Source organism: Carassius gibelio, chromosome A2 (assembly GCF_023724105.1).
Source record: "Carassius gibelio isolate Cgi1373 ecotype wild population from Czech Republic chromosome A2, carGib1.2-hapl.c, whole genome shotgun sequence".
In the NCBI taxonomy this organism is placed as follows: domain Eukaryota; kingdom Metazoa; phylum Chordata; class Actinopteri; order Cypriniformes; family Cyprinidae; genus Carassius; species Carassius gibelio.
In genome coordinates, this window is record NC_068372.1 from 25279953 (window position 1) to 25297102 (window position 17150).

At 38.7% G+C, this 17150-nt stretch overlaps 1 protein-coding gene and 1 long non-coding RNA gene across 3 annotated transcripts in view; both read left to right on the forward strand.

Annotated features, from left to right (window-relative positions):
* LOC127934521 (partitioning defective 3 homolog) overlaps nucleotides 1-17150 on the forward strand; it is a 93943-nt gene that overhangs the window by 31783 nt on the left and 45010 nt on the right. For both annotated transcript variants that reach the window (XM_052531966.1, XM_052531974.1), the window contains exons 3-4: nucleotides 15411-15594; nucleotides 15680-15861. In XM_052531966.1, coding sequence (XP_052387926.1) covers nucleotides 15411-15594; nucleotides 15680-15861 — 366 coding nt within the window. The remainder of the gene's footprint in view (nucleotides 1-15410; nucleotides 15595-15679; nucleotides 15862-17150) is intronic.
* LOC127934649 (uncharacterized) lies at nucleotides 1375-7210 on the forward strand. Its single transcript, XR_008147870.1, has 3 exons — nucleotides 1375-1570; nucleotides 3460-4713; nucleotides 6750-7210. It is a non-coding gene; the product is annotated as an uncharacterized LOC127934649 (long non-coding RNA).

Genomic DNA, 17150 nt, shown 5'->3' on the forward strand with positions numbered 1-17150 from the left:
TACATATGTTTACCGATTTTCGTACATGTACATGACATGTAGCTCGAGGTGCACTCCATTGAAAATGTATAGGTGGCGCTATCGAGCCATTTTGCCACACCCAATGGAATATTACCCTTCAGATCTGTGCAGGTCAGTACTCTTTTCAAACATGTGAAGTTTGGGCAAGATCAGATATTTTATGCCTGAGTTATAACATGTTTTATTCCCATGGCGAGACATCGAACTTTGTCATGGCGCCATGGACACGCCTTTTAAAGAAAACTCAATATCTTCACAATTTAACATCGCACAGGCCTTTAGATTAGACTGACCACAAAAAAGACATTGATGTCATACTATTTCTATGAGTAGTTTGTCACAGCGTAAAATATGACACTTCCTGTTGCCAACAGGTGGCGCTATGACTATAACTGAATATGGTCATGTCAAACTGTTCAGGTCAGGAGTCTCATCAAACATGTGAAGTTTGGGGCAGATTGGTCATTGTATGTCTGAGTTATAGCAACTTCCTGTTTCATGGCGAATCATCGAAATTCGCCAGGCCGCCACACACAGGCCCTTCAACGAAAACTCAAAAGCTTCGCAATTTAACATCGCAAAGGCCTTTAGATTAGGCATACCAAATGTGGTGTTTATCTGAATGAATCTCTAGGAGGAGTTCGTTAAAATACAATGCATGGAAATGACAAAAATGACACAAAATTTGCTCATAATATTAGAAATAACTGACTTCCTGTTGGGTTTCGGATTTTGCTCCAAGAGACTTTTTTGTAGGTATTGGAGAGTTACATGTGTATACCGATTTTCATACATGTACATGAAACGTAGCTCGAGGCGCACACCGTTGAACATGTATAGGTGGCGCTGTTGAGCCATTTTGCCACACCCACTTCTGAAACCCATATCAGACGTAAATTTTCGCCAGTTCTGAGGTGTCTGCAAAGTTTCATGACTTTTCGAGCATGTTTAGGCCCTCAAAAATGCGATTCATTTTGGAGAAGAATAATAATAATAATAATAATAATAATAATAATAATAATAAACGGAGCAATTCCAATAGGGTCCTCACACCATCGGTGCTCGGGCCCTAATTAAAGCTGCAAGCAGCGATGAACGGGCCCTCGCACCCGGGCTCACCGCCATCGTGTTGCTTTAGTAAAAAGGTGAACGTTGAGAAATATGCATTTAATGTCCTAAATATAAGTGGAATATATCAAAGTATATCCCATATATGTGCCAATCTTACCGTTGCCAGCAGGTGGCGCTATCATTATAATGGAATATTGGCCTTCAGATGTGTTCAGGCCAGGACTCTTATCGAACATGTGAAGTTTGGGGAAGATTGAACATTTTATGCTTGAGTTACAACAACTTCTCTTGCTGTGGCAAGACATCAAATTTTGTCATGGCGCCATGGAAACGGCCTTTAACAAAAACTCAAGATCTCCAAAAGTTAACATTGCACAGGCCTTTAGATTAGACTGACCACAAAATATATGTTAATCTCAAAAAAATTATAGGAGTAGTTTGTTGCAGCGTAAAACATGTCACTTCCTGTTGCCAATAGGTGGCGCTATGACTGTAACTGAATGTGGGCATGTAGATCTGTTAAGGGCAGAAGTTTTATCTAACATGTGAAGTTTGGGGCAGATTGGACATTGTATGTCTGAGTTACAGCAACTTCCTTTTTCATGGCGAAACATCGAAATTTGTCAGGCCACCATGGACACGCCCTTTAACGAAATCTAAAGATCTTCGCAATTTAACATCGCAAAGGGCTTAAGATTACACTGACCAGGTTTGGTGTTGATCTGAATAAATCTCTAGGAGGAGTTAGTTAAAGTACAACCCCTGAAAATGGCAAAAACAATGCCAATATTGCAGAGAAAATTCTAAATAACCGACTTCCTGTTGGGATTCGGATTTCGTACCAAGAGACTTTTTTTTAGGTATTGGTGTGTTACATGTGTATACCGATTTTTGTACATGTACGTGAAACATAGCTCGAGGCGCACTCTGTTGAAAGTGTATAGGTGGCGCTATCGAGCCATTTTGCCACACCTGATGGAATTTTGGCCTTCAGATGTGTTCAGGCCAGGACTCTTATCACACATGTGAAGTTTGGGGAAGATCGGACATTTTATGCCTGAGTTATAACATCTTTTATTCCCATGGCGAGACATCGAACTTCGTGACGGCGCCATGGACACGCCTTTTAACGAAAACTCAAGATCTTCACAACTTAACATCGCACAGGGCTTTAGATTAGACTGACCACAAAAAATACATTGATGTCATAAAATTTCTAGGAGTAGTTCATCGCAGTGTAAAATATGTCACTTCCTGTTGCCAATAGGTGGCGCTATGACTATAACTGAATATGGGCATGTCAATCTGTTCAGGTCAGGAGTCTCATCAAACATGTGAAGTTTGGGGCAGATTGGTCATTGTATGTCTGAGTTATAGCAACTTCCTGTTTCATGGCGAATCATCGAAATTCGCCAGGCCGCCACGGACACGCCCATTAACGAAAACTCAAAAGCTTCGCAATTTAACATCGCAAAGGCCTTCAGATTAGGCATACCAAATTTGGTGTTGATCTGAATGAATCTCTAGGAGGAGTTCGTTAAAATACAACGCATGGAAATGACAAAAATGACACAAAATTTGCTCATAATATTAGAAATAACCGACTTCCTGTTGGGTTTCGGATTTTGCTCCAAGAGACTTTTTTGTAGGTATTGGAGAGTTACATGTGTATACCGATTTTCATACATGTACATGAAACGTAGCTCGAGGCGCACACCGTTGAACGTGTATAGGTGGCGCTGTTGAGCCATTTTGGCACACCCACTTCTGAAACCCATATCAGACGTAAATTTTCGCCAGTTCTGAGGTGTGTGCAAAGTTTCATGACTTTTCGAGCATGTTTAGGCCCTCAAAAATGCGATTCATCTTAGAGAAGAAGAATAATAATAATAATAATAATTAAAGCTGCAAGCAGCGATGAACGGGCCCTCGCACCCGGGCTCACCGCCATAGTGTTGCTTTAGTAAAAAGGTGAACGTTGAGAAATATGCATTTAATGTCCTAAATATAAGTGGAATATATCAAAGTATATCCCATATATGTGCCAATCTTACCGTTGCCAGCAGGTGGCGCTATCATTATAATGGAATATTGGCCTTCAGATGTGTTCAGGCCAGGACTCTTATCACACATGTGAAGTTTGGGGAAGATTGAACATTTTATGCTTGAGTTACAACAACTTGTGGCAAGACATCAAATTTTGTCATGGCGCCATGGAAACGCCCTTTAACAAAAACTCAAGATCTCCAAAAGTTAACATTGCACAGGTCTTTAGATTAGACTGACCACAAAATATATGTTAATCTCAAAAAAATTATAGGAGTAGTTTTTCGGAGCGTAAAACATGTCACTTCCTGTTGCCAATAGGTGGCGCTATGACTATAACTGAATGTGGGCATGTAGATCTGTTAAGGGCAGAAGTTTTATCTAACATGTGAAGTTTGGGGCAGATTGGACATTGTATGTCTGAGTTACAGCAACTTCCTTTTTCATGGCGAAACATCGAAATTTGTCACGCCGCCATGGACACGCCCTTTAACGAAATCTAAAGATCTTCGCAATTTAACATCGCAAAGGGCTTAAGATTACACTGACCAGGTTTGGTGTTGATCTGAATAAATCTCTAGGAGGAGTTCGTTAAAGTACAACCCCTGAAAATGGCAAAAACAACGCCAATTTTGCAGAGAAAATTCAAAATAACCGACTTCCTGTTGGAATACGGATTTCGTACCAAGAGACTTTTTTGTAGGTATTGGTGTGTTACATGTGTATACCGTTTTTTGTACATGTACGTGAAACATAGCTCGAGGCGCACTCTGTTGAAAGTGTATAGGTGGCGCTATAGAGCCATTTTGCCACAACTGATGGAATTTTGGCCTTCAGATGTGTTCAGGCCAGGACTCTTATCACACATGTGAAGTTTGGGGAAGATCAGACATTTTATGCCTGAGTTATAACAACTTTTATTCCCATGGCGAGACATCGAACTTCGTGACGGCGCCATGGACACGCCTTTTTACGAAAACTCAAGATCTTCACAATTTAACATCGCACAGGCCTTTAGATTAGACTGACCACAAAAAAAAATTGATGTCATAAAATTTCTAGGAGTAGTTCATCGCAGTGTAAAATATGTCACTTCCTGTTGCCAATAGGTGGCGCTATGACTATAACTGAATATGGGCATGTCAATCTGTTCATGTTAGGAGACTCATCAAACATGTGAAGTATGGGGCATATTGGTCATTGTATGTCTGAGTTATAGCAACTTCCTGTTTCATGGCGAATCATCGAAAATCGCCAGGCCGCCACGGACACGCCCATTAACGAAAACTCAAAAGCTTCGCAATTTAACATCGCAAAGGCCTTCAGATTAGGCATACCAAATTTGGTGTTGATCTGAATGAATCTCTAGGAGGAGTTCGTTAAAATACAACGCATGGAAATGACAAAAATGACACAAAATTTGCTCATAATATTAGTAATAACCGACTTCCTGTTGGGTTTTGGATTTTGCTCCAAGAGACTTTTTTGTAGGTATTGGAGAGTTACATGTGTATACCGATTTTCATACATGTACATGAAACGTAGCTCGAGGCGCACACCGTTGAACGTTTATAGGTGGCGCTGTTGAGCCATTTTGCCACACCCACTTCTGAAACCCACATCAGACGTAAATTTTCGCCAGTTCTGAGGTGTGTGCAAAGTTTCATGACTTTTCGAGCATGTTTAGGCCCTCAAAAATGCGATTCATTTTGGAGAAGAAGAATAATAATAATAATAATAATAATAATAATAATAATAATAATAATAATAATAATAATAAACGGAGCAATTCCAAGAGGGTCCTCACACCATCGGTGCTCGGGCCCTAATAAACGGAGCAATTCCAAGAGGGTCCTCACACCATCGGTGCTCGGGCCCTAATTAAAGCTGCAAGCAGCGATGAACGGGCCCTCGCACCCGGGCTCACTGCCATCGTGTGGCTTTAGTAAAAAGGTGAACGTTGAGAAATATGCATTTAAACTCATAAATATAAGTGCAATATATCAAAGTTTATTCCATATGTGTGCCAATCTTCCTGTTGCCAGCAGGTGGCGCTATCGTTATAATGGAATATTGGCCTTCAGATGTGTTCAAGCCAGGACCCTTATCACACATGTGAAGTTTGGGCAAGATCGGACATTTTATGCCTGAGTAATAACATCTTTTATTCCCATGGCGAGACATCGAACTTCGTCATGGCGACATGGACATGCCTTTTAACAAAAACTCAAGATCTTCACAACTGAACATCACACAGGTCTTTAGATTAGACTGACCACAAAAAAGACATTTATGTCATAAAATTTCTAGGAGTAGTTTGTCACAGTGTAAAATATGTCACTTCCAGTTGCCAATAGGTGGCGCTATGACTATAACTGAATATTGGCATGTAAATCTGTTCAGGTGTAGAGTCTTATCAAAAATGTGAAGTTTGGGGCGGATTGGACATTGTATGTGTGAGTTATAGCACCATCATTTTTCATGGCGAATCATCGAAATTTGTCAGGCCGCCATGGACACGCCCTTTAACGAAACCTCAATTCCTTCGCAATTTAACATGGCAAAGGGCTTTAGATTACACTGACCAAGTTTGGTGTTGATCTGAATAAATCTCTAGGAGGAGTTCGTTAAAATACAACCCCTGAAAATGACAAAAACAACACCAATTTTGCAGGGAAAATTAAAAATAACCGACTTCCTGTTGGGATTCGGGTTTCGTACCAAGAGACTTTTTTGTAGCTATTGGTGTGTTACATATGTTTACCGATTTTCGTACATGTATATGACATGTAGCTCGAGGCGCACTCCATTCAAAATTTATAGGTGGCGCTATCGAGCCATTTTGCCACACCCAATGGAATATTAGCCTCCAGATGTGTTCAGGTCAGTACTCTTATCAAACATTTGAAGTTTGGGCAAGATCTGATATTTTATGACTGAGTTACAACAACTTCTACTCCCATGGCGAGACATCGAACTTTGACATGGCGCCATGGACACGCCCTTTAACGAAAACTCAAGATCTTCTCAATTTAACATCGTACAGGCCTTTAGATTAGACTGACGACAAAAAAGACATTGATGTCAAAAATTTCTAGGAGTAGTTTGTCGCAGCGTAAAATATGTCACTTCCTGTTGCCAATAGGTGGCGCTATGACTATAACTGAATATGGTCATGTCAAACTGTTCAGGACAGGAGTCTCATCAAACATGTGAAGTTTGGGGCAGATTGGTCATTGTATGTCTGAGTTATAGCAACTTCCTGTTTCATGGCGAATCATCGAAATTCGCCAGGCCGCCACACACAGGCCCTTCAACGAAAACTCAAAAGCTTCGCAATTTAACATCGCAAAGGCCTTTAGATTAGGCATACCAAATTTGGTGTTGATCTGAATTAATCTCTAGGAGGAGTTCGTTAAAATACAACGCATGGAAATGACAAAAATGACACAAAATTTGCTCATAATATTAGAAATAACCGACTTCCTGTTGGGTTTCGGATTTTGCTCCAAGAGACTTTTTTGTAGGTATTGGAGAGTTACATGTGTATACCGATTTTCATACATGTACATGAAACGTAGCTCGAGGCGCACACCGTTGAACGTGTATAGGTGGCGCTGTTGAGCCATTTTGCCACACCCACTTCTGAAACCCATATCAGACGTAAATTTTCGCCAGTTCTGAGGTGTGTGCAAAGTTTCATGACTTTTCGAGCATGTTTAGGCCCTCAAAAATGCGATTCATCTTAGAGAAGAAGAATAATAATAATAAATATAGCTGCAAGCAGCGATGGCGGGCTCAAGCCACCAGTGCCATCGCCACCCCGGTGGCATCAGGTAAACTGTGCCCAGCGGGCACATGCATTCACAATATCCCTCTGGCAGTGAGGTTTTAAAGGATATGGCAGTTAAAGGGTTAATCCGAATCATCTAGACTTTAAAATCACATTCACAGAACAATATATATATAACTTTAGTAACACTTTACAATAAGATTCCATTCATAAACATTATGTTAACATGAACAATATTTATATAGCATTCATTCATGTCAGTTAATATTCCAAACTTAAACATTAAAACATTGTTTTATTGTGATGTTTTTCCAAGCACATTTTACCAATTCCAAACCATATCAATCTTAATAACTACCATTATTTTTTATTTAATCATTTATGAGTGCTATACAATAGTCCAGGAAAGCTGGAAGAGAAAAACAGGTCAAGAAGAACTGACAAAAAGAATTGCAAAATAATTAGGAATTAATGTGAAGATAAATTTTTAGTCAATTCTGCAAGACAGACTTTTCAGGAAAGGAGGTGGACTAAAAATGAGCTCCTAAATCTTAATCCCGGATTCTGGAAGATATATTCCTCAAACCATCGAACAAGAGTCACTCTAATCTGTTCATAAAGCCTATATATAAAGCCTTAATATTTAGTATTTCACAAAACTTCATGGTATTCTAATTAAATCATTTTTTGGAATCTTAGATCTCTCAGAACCTGACACATTGTAATTCTGAGACTCCAGGAAAGTGGCAGTTCTGTAAAATGTTGGCGCTGGAGACTAAATGCTCCCTGATAGTTTCACACCTAATTCACTTAACACACACACAAACAAACACGCACACACACACACACACACACACACACACACACACACACACACACTACCCACTGTGACAGAGGGACAGAGTGACATCAGATGTATGATAGTTTTTTAATTTTCTATCATCCATATAGTGTTGTATAGTCATGAAACTATGCATATTTCCTCAGAATGACTTGTCTTCTATGTGTAAATTTTTTAGAAGTGTTTAGAAGCTGCACTTTAAAAAAATAAAAGACATTTACTGGTTACTTTTTTACTGTTATTTCAAAAAATCACCACGACAAAACCATTCAAGCTATCCAAAACAAATTTGCATCTGTTCTGTAAGATACATTCTTTAAACAGTGGTAAAAGAGGATGTGGTGCTGATCCTTCAAGAGTCACTCAAAACGTGTCTGTCCATAAAGCCTATAAAGAATTATTCTTAATATACAGTTCACAATATTTCAGCTTGTTATTCTAATTAAGTGAGGGTCATTTTATCAGTAAAATACATAAAATTCATATTATTGTTCTTTGAAAGATTTCTATAAATGATTTAAATCATACTTGTTTCTACAATAATTATTTAAAAGTAATCCTATACCTCCATCTGGTGGCCATTATTGGTACTAAGAATTGCAAGCTTCATTTATAAGTTATGATAGTTTTAATTTTATGCTGGCTCTTGAAAATGATAAAGCTATGAAACTTACTGTGCTTCCTTCAAATGATGACTTCTACGTATATAAAAAATTATCAAGAGTTTGGAATGAAAAAATTTAAAGATATAGTAAAATAACTATTGTATTGTTTTATGTTACTTTAATAAATCGCTATGGCCACACCATTTAAGCTATCCTAAACCCATTCACAATTTAACATCTCAGTATATTGGCTTCATGTTAAAAAAAGTTTGGTGTGAACTACTTGTGTCTTCTTGGAGGAGTATGAAATCATGTACAGGCTGATTTTATCATAAATCCACAATATAATTTCTGAGTTCTGTATCAATCTGTGTTGTTGTTTGTTTATTTTTATTTTTTTATTTTTCATAGGAAGATAACTGATCCTTTACTCTCCTTTTTAATAAATGTGCTTATAAACCAAGAACAAGCTATTTATAGCTGTATTTATAAACTGCTTACTACTGACTATTAATATTGGGACAAGGCTTTATAAAGCATGAACTGACTATTTACTTTTTGAGTTTGAAATTATTATTTGCAGCACAAATAAGGTTTTTTAGGATTTTTAAAAATCCCTAAAACTGTCAGAAAAGGATAAAGCCTATTTCTATGTGAGTGGCTACATTTATTTGCTTTCATAACTATAATGCATAAACTATGAAATTATACAAAATGTATAAAAAAAGTACAACAGTTATTGTTTTCCAATGTTTTTTATTAATTTTTTTTTTTTTTGGATTTACATTTAAAAAAAATTAGCCAACTGCAATCATTCTAAACAGCTTGAATAAAACCTGTTAATATTTATTATAGACCACTGTAACTGTGTATAATCTAACAAACAAGTTTATTATGAAAATAAAAGTGTGTACACCAGATAAATTGGACGATAAAGGAATTGCTAACAATAGTATAATAGAGCATGTTTTAGGTTTTTAGGCGTTTAGATGCAGAAATGGACAAATCAAATGTAAAATAAAATGTAATTGATTTAATTAAATATAGATTAATTCTTGTTAGAGCAAAATAATAAATAAATACGTACACACATTAAAAAAGCAGCCAAGATGAATGAATTTATTTTTTATATAGATTAAAATTGAAGACAGAAGCAGCTGGTATATGCGGTCACTTAATATTCAAATCCAGTAGATCCACTTCAGATATATTTCTCAACCGTTTATGTTCACGTGGCTGTTTTCGTTTATATTCGCTTAGCTATTTTGTGTTTTGAAATAATCTTGTCCGTGATGTGTTCGTTCGTACGACGAAAGCCAGAATCCTGCAGCTCGAGAGATATGTTATTCTGCCAGTCGCTTTCAAATAGTCTTGCACACTTAAACGAGTCACAAACACCTGCATTTAGCTCTTGTAGTGTTACAATGGGTTTATTGTGTGCATTTGTGGTAATGTTTTATTTAAAAAAGCTCTTAAACCAGAATAAATTCGTTTGTTTTGAGCTCGACACTGTACGCGCTGATCGGAGGCGGTGATTTCAGATAGGCAGCCACAAATATTTCATTTTCACACAAACAGTTCAAAAACATCTGAATTTAGCTCTTGGTGTGTTCTAATTGGTTGATTGTGTGATATCGCTGTAAAAATTTATTTTTAAAAGCTATAAAACAGGAATAAATTCGTTTTCTCTGAGCTCTTTACTCCAGACGCTCGTGATCACAGCGGTGATTCGTCTCTCCTATTTCTCACGTATCTCTGGCCAGAAATAATTTATCCATGAGCCCTGAACCGGTAATAATCAGATATGTTGGTTTAGCTTGTCAGTGTGAATTAAATCTAAGTATTTGTTTGTATTTTTAACCGATTTAAAAGTGAAAGTAAAAGTCCGGGAATTGAACCTGTAGGGGCGCAATTTCTCTCAGACAATGGAAGTCTGAAGCACATATACTCAAACAGAGGGACAGAGTGAGATGAGATGTCTGACAGTTTTTTAGTTTTCTGTTATCCATACAGTGTTGTAAAGTCGTGAAACTATGCATATTTCCTCAGAATGACTTTTTCATCTGTATGAAAAAATTCTTTGACGTGTTTGGAAGCTGCAATTTAAAAATACAATAATGATTCCCTTTGTAAGGTCATTTAAAAAAATCACCACGGCAAAACCATTCAAGCTATCCAAAATCCATTCACAATTTAAGTTCCTATCAGAAATACTGATGTGTGTTCAGAGTTTTGTGAAATTCTAAGTATGTTATTTGCCTCAAAATCACCTGAGAAGTATTCCAGTTTGACATGTTGCCACGCCAACAATTTTTTAGATATCAATATCCCCCTTGCAGATTTATATCGGCTGTGTTTTAACATTATTCTGATGAAGTTTGAAGCAAATCGAGTAATAATAAGATGCTGAATTCAAATCATTTTGAAAATGACACACTTCCTTCTGCCAGTTGGTGGCGCTATAACTTTGACTCCTAATAGTCACATATATGCGATCGACATCATACAACAAATAATCTGATGAAGTTTGATTAAAATCAGGAAATGTATGTGGACGGTATTAGACACTTCCTGTTTCTCATTTCTCGCCATAATTTCAACGCCTCGCCACGAGCAAACCGTTCGAGATATCAAAAATCCCCTGGCAATTTTTCATCCCCAATGTCTTGAGATCATGTTGACCAAGTTTGGCGGCAATCGAGAAAAAAACCTATGACAAGTATTTCAAATTCCAGAGCATGCGCTTTTTACATAACTCTAAATAGCTGACTTCCTGTTGGGTGGAGCCTATGACAAGCAATACGAAAGTTGTTCGGCACGATGAGATCTATATGTGTACTGAGTTTCATATGAATATGTGCAAGTATGTGTGAGCTATACATCAACATTTATGACTGTGTTCCAGGGGGCGCCATAGAGCCCCTGTGCCACGCCCGGGTCCCAGCCTCTGCAGGCTCCTAAAGGCCACAGATTCCAAAGTGTGCGCAAATTTTCAAGAGTTTTTGAGTATGTTAAGGACCCCAAAAGCCCCCACAACTTTGACGAAAAATTTGAATACTAAACCCTAAATAGCCAACTTCCTGTTGGGCGGAGCCTATGATATGCAATACAAAAGTTGTTTGGATTGATGAGATTTATATGTGTACCGAGTTTCATTCGTCTACGAGCAAGAATGTATGATATATGGCCCTCCATATTCCAGGGGGCGCTGTAGAGCCCCTGTGCCACGCCCGTGTATCAGTCTCTGCCCGGCCCTAATGGCCGCAGGTTCCAATCTGTGTGCCAATTTTCAAGACTTTTTAAGCACGTTAAGGGCCCCAAAAGCCCCCGAGACGTTGGAAAAAAATAATAATAATAATAATAATAATAATAATAATAAAAAATAATCCTAAGGAAAACAATAGGCCTCTCGCCCTTTGGGCTTGAGCCCTAATAATAATAAACGGAGCAATTCCAAGAGGGTCCTCACACCATCGGTGCTCGGGCCCTAATAATAATAATAATAATAATAATAATAATAATAATAATAATAATAATAAACGGAGCAATTCCAAGAGGGTCCTCACACCATCGGTGCTCGGGCCCTAATAAAAAACAAAGCAGATACAAGAGGGTCCTCGCACCTCGGTGCTCGGGCCCTAAAAATGCAGCCTATGCAGTTCTGCTTAGGTCACCAGAGGGCTCCAGAGACTCAGCTTTGATTTTTATTTATTTATTTATATTTTTTTAAAACGTGCATCACCTCTTCTCTCTTTTTCTCTCTCCTCCCCCTTTTTTTTTATCATCATGGCTTGTCTTAATGAACCACAAAACTGTTTGTTTTTGGCCCTCTGTCAGGTATTGAGCAACACAAAGCTCTTTTAATGTTAAGTTTTTTACTCTCTACCCCCTTCTGTGATAACTTCCTCTATCCTCTACTGGACAGGAAGCAGTCACCAGTTATAAACAGGACGTTAAAGCATCTAAATGTGCTGCTTCTGGTCAGCCGGTGTACGTGTGGATGTTTTCCTCAAGACTTGAGGAAGTATGTGAGTTGTGGCGTCAGTGAATTGGTCCTGCAGGCAGTGTTCTGTTCAGTTCTGACCACATAATCGGAGCCTGCGTGTATGAACATGCAGTGTGTGACCAAGGATTCCCCTGTCGCCAGTGACCAGTTAATCATCGCATAGATGTGTTATAAGTGAAGTGCTGTAACTCGTTTCCATTAGCAGCACAGGACTCATGAGAGATTGAAGCAATGAGCCACGAGAGGCTGATTGCTTTCAGGGACAATGGTTTTATGTGGGTTAAGTGGTGATGTTAGGCCCATTCTTCAACAATAAAACCTTTAAGGATGGGGTGTTTGTGGGGAACAGAAGCAACACAGCTGCAAAGTGAAAGACCATGTAAAGTCACAGAGCATGGTGCATAAAAAACGCCAACGCTTTGCTGTTTCCGTAGCTGAAGAGTTCCAAACTTCCACTGGCATTAATATCAACACAAAACTGTGCAACGGGAGCTTCATGGAATGGGTTTACGTGGCCAAGCAGCTGCATGCAAGCCTCACATCAGCAAGTATAATGCCAAGTGTCACCCCACCGCCGGACTCTGGAAACTTATGCTGTGGAGGGATGAATCATGCTTCTCTGTTTGGCTGCCTGACCTCAACCACACTGAATGAACTGAAATGGTGATTGTGAGCCAGGCCTTCTCATCCAACATCAGATCTTGACCTCAAATGCTGTACTGGATGAATGGGCACAAAAACACTACAAATTCTAGTGGTAATATACATATGATACCCACCACTTCGTTACCCATTGCATAAACCTGAATCTGAATCAAAATTTTTCATCCGAACGGATTTTGCAGCTCCAGCTGTCCAGCTGAAGATGAACCGTGGTCTCCTTTGGTCGGGTTCAGGCTCATATGGTCAGGTTTATGTAAACAAGGCAATAGGGCAGAGTGTGTGTGTGTGTGTGTGTGTGAGTAAGATGGGTTCAACAGTTTGTGAGGCTCAAAGATCATATCCTTTTAAAGAGAGGAAATTCATATTCTCACAGTATTGAAATGTTCTCCTGGGAGCTTCCTGTCAGCACACAAACCTCTGTTGACCTCCAGTGTGTCTGAAGATGTGTTTGTAAGATGTGATTTGTTGTTGTTGGGTCAGTGAGTCCTTGTTTTTGTGAAACACATGGAGGGGTTTCTCAATAGCGCTGGTGCCCGTTCAGCTGTAATGCTATAGTGTGTGTGTGTGTGTGTGTGTGTTTCCAGTAATACATGAGGTGTCATGTTTGTTTAGTTGACCAGTAAAGAATTACTCAACCCTATGAATAACAGCGCTGCAGTGTTATTTGTAATGCTAAAGTTCATTGAGAAAAGTTCATGTAATCCTTGCTGGATTATTTGAAGCAGCGAGAAACACACACATGCATACACTCCAGCTAAAGACATTCTTCACGTCACCATACACATTTCTTCTTCATCTCCCTGTTTTTTTTTTTCTTTTTTATTGCACTGGCCTTTTGTTTCTGTAGTGGGGGAAAAAGTCATATACTCATGTAAGTGTGTTCATATGAAATGATTTCTTGTTGGGTGGACTATTTCTTGTGACCAATAAAATTGTGTTTACCAAGATGGCTATTTCAGCCCATAGAGGTGAATATGTTTGTGTACATATATTACTGTTCAGATTTGTTTTTTTGTGTTTTGCTCAACAAGTAGTGCATTTATTTAATCACATACAGTAAAAAAGTTATATTGTGACATATTATTACTGTTTAAAATAACTCTAAAGCCGAATTAAATTATCCACATCATTATTCCTGTCTTCAGTGTCACGTGATTCTTTAGAAATCGTTCTTATATGCTGATTTGGTGCTCAAGAAATATTTCTTATTATTAGCATCATCAGTTATTTACAATCAATGAAAACCGGTATGCTGCTTAATGTGTGTGTGTGTGTGTGTGTGAGAGAGAGTGTGTGAGAGTGAGAGAGCAGATTTAGTGTTTAAGCCTCAAACATGCAAAAAGCAGATCTGTCTCATGGGAAAATGTGTCACCGCTTAATAGGTTTCTGTGGGGCCTTTCAGTGTGTGTGTGTGTGTGTGTGTGTGTGTGTGTGTGTTTTCTGAACAATGGCTGCGCTCTGAAGATCTTCTGTGAAACGCCGAAAGCCTCACTCATGTATTTCTAACAATGCAAAATTGTAAATGTTTAATGTACAAACCCCCTCAAATAGTTGCGTAAATGTCCGTTCCCATGAGTGTGTTTCCAGAAGTGTCATGTTTGAGATAGTCCAGACGACTCCTCTTAAAAAAGTATATACAAAACCGACATCACCACTCATTTTCTTACAGACATTAGCAATCATCTTGAATAAATGCAGAGGGGTCACACACACATTTCAGTATCTGATTTCCCACATTCAAGATTGTGGATTGCAAAACACACTCACAAAAAGACTCATCCCTGCGTATTCTGGGTAATGTGCCCTTCAGCAGCACTCCTGTGATTGGTCCAGACCTCCATCAGTCAAGTCCAAGCCTCAAATGCACTGGGTGTGTCCAACCATTTCAACCCTCCCACTGAACCTGTGCCTCAAGCGTTATCATTCATGTTGACACACACACACACACGCATAATTGAGACCAGATGTTCACTCTGTAGCATGAGATGTTGCCTTCTGTCCCAAATCCACCAGTGTCTTAAGGGACACAGTGATGAGAGTGTCCTGCTGTAAATGAGGACACCGCACACACACTGAAGCTCTCTACAGACTTCATAAAGCTACGTGACTCCTCGTACTCAGGAATAACCAAGTTTCCGTGTTTCTAAGGAGTAATCAATTGAAAATCTTTAAATATATGATTTTTGTTGTCGTTTATGGTTGTTGGCATTGATTGAACATCATGACACCAAAGAGTCCCCAAATAATCATCCATGTTAGCCAGCTAGACAGAATTATTTTGGTGACAAATCAGCAGAAAGGGCATCCTACAATTGTTTCACTCTCCTTTTTTTGACTTTTTTTCTCTGTGTTTTCTCTTTGCAGTTGGTGGCAGTGTATGATGAACAGGAGCCTCATGTTGGAGGTGACGGCACCAGCGCGAGCTCCACAGGCACACAGTCGCCGGAGCTCTTCTCTGGAGAGCCGTCCACCTCCACCCCACTGTCTGCCTTCCAGCCGTACCTGCCCCACAGCGAGATAGAGGTCACCACATCCACGCTTCGAACCAGTAAGAGACTCTCATAATGTAGTATAGGACCTTAGAAGTTGAAATGGCCTTTTGTGTCACTCACTGGTCTCTCTATTTCTCACAGACATGCCTTTGCATGTCCGTCGCAGTAGTGATCCGGCATTGTTGAACCTGACAGCGATGTCATTCTCTGAGCCTGGTTCACAACCCGAAGAACCTTCCAGAAAAAATCCTACACGCTGGTCCACAACCGCCGGCTTCCTGAAACCACGTTTCTCTTCCGGCACCAACAGTCTGGAGAGGAAGGTATGAAGCAGCTGTGAAGCTCCAAAGCTTTATAGGGGAGGAACATAACTGACCACTCTGAAAAATTACAATTCTGTCATCATTTACAAACATCATTTAAGATGACTTTCGTTCTTCTTAAAATGAGGATATCTTGAGGGAAAACATGCTTAATTGTACATATTTTGGACCTTATTGACCGAACCGTTCCAAACATTCTTCATATTATCTTCTTTTGTGTTCCAGAGTAGAAATTCATGCAGGTTTGTAGGGACATGAGGGTTACTAAATAATGGCAGAATTCAATTTGAAACCTATGTTAGACAGACCTGTTGTGAGTTCATGGTTGTTAATCAATGGCTATGCTTTTGTTAAAGACACCAATTTGCATTATATTAATCAATAACAAATCACAACAAAAGATCTCTTAATTGAGTCTGTATCAGTACTTTTTTTTTTTGCATATATATGCATATTTCCAATAAACTTAAAATGTTCTTCCTATATATCAACTTTAATCTAATAACTTTTACTATTTCTCCATTGTTTTTTATTTTAAATTTAAAACATTTGTATATTTGATGGGATCGTTATTTTCCCTCATTAAAGCCATTAAGTACAGAGTCTTGTCTGATTGTCAAATACTCTTTTGCTTCAGATAAAAGTTTGTTATTGGTGTAATTCTCATTATAGCTGGTTGGTTTGATTCATGTCTAATAACTCTTTAGACAAAGACTTTGAAAAATGAATGGAAAAAATACTTTCGAAACCAATGCCATGGTAAAAGTGGGCTGACACTATTGCACTCTGTTAATGTGGCTGTATGCTGTATTGCTGTTTAGAGGCAATCGGCTTCCTGCTGGTGTCATTTCTCGTGTCATATCCGATAAATCTGTCATCTTTAGAGGCAGAGGTCACATCACCCTTCATGACATCTCTATGAATATTTACTGTCATTCAAAGAGCTCTATAAACAAGCCAAGAATGTTGAGCTGCTGTTTGTGTGTTAAATTTACTGTGTGTGTGTGCGAGTTCATTTAATGCGTTTGCTTATGTGACCATCATTTCTCTGTCCGTTCTCCTTCTAGCAGGGTAATGCTTATGTCAATGCTTGTCATAAAACTCTTCAGACAATGAGTTATGGATTTTGCTCGCTCTTTTTTACCATCTCACACTCTCTTTCATCTCGGTTTATTCCTTTGTAGTGCGAGGCTTTGACTTAAGCTTTTTCTTATCCATCAGTACAGTGTCCTCATAGACCAAAAATCTTCTTTTACTGGTATATTGTAATCTGACCATCCATGTACATG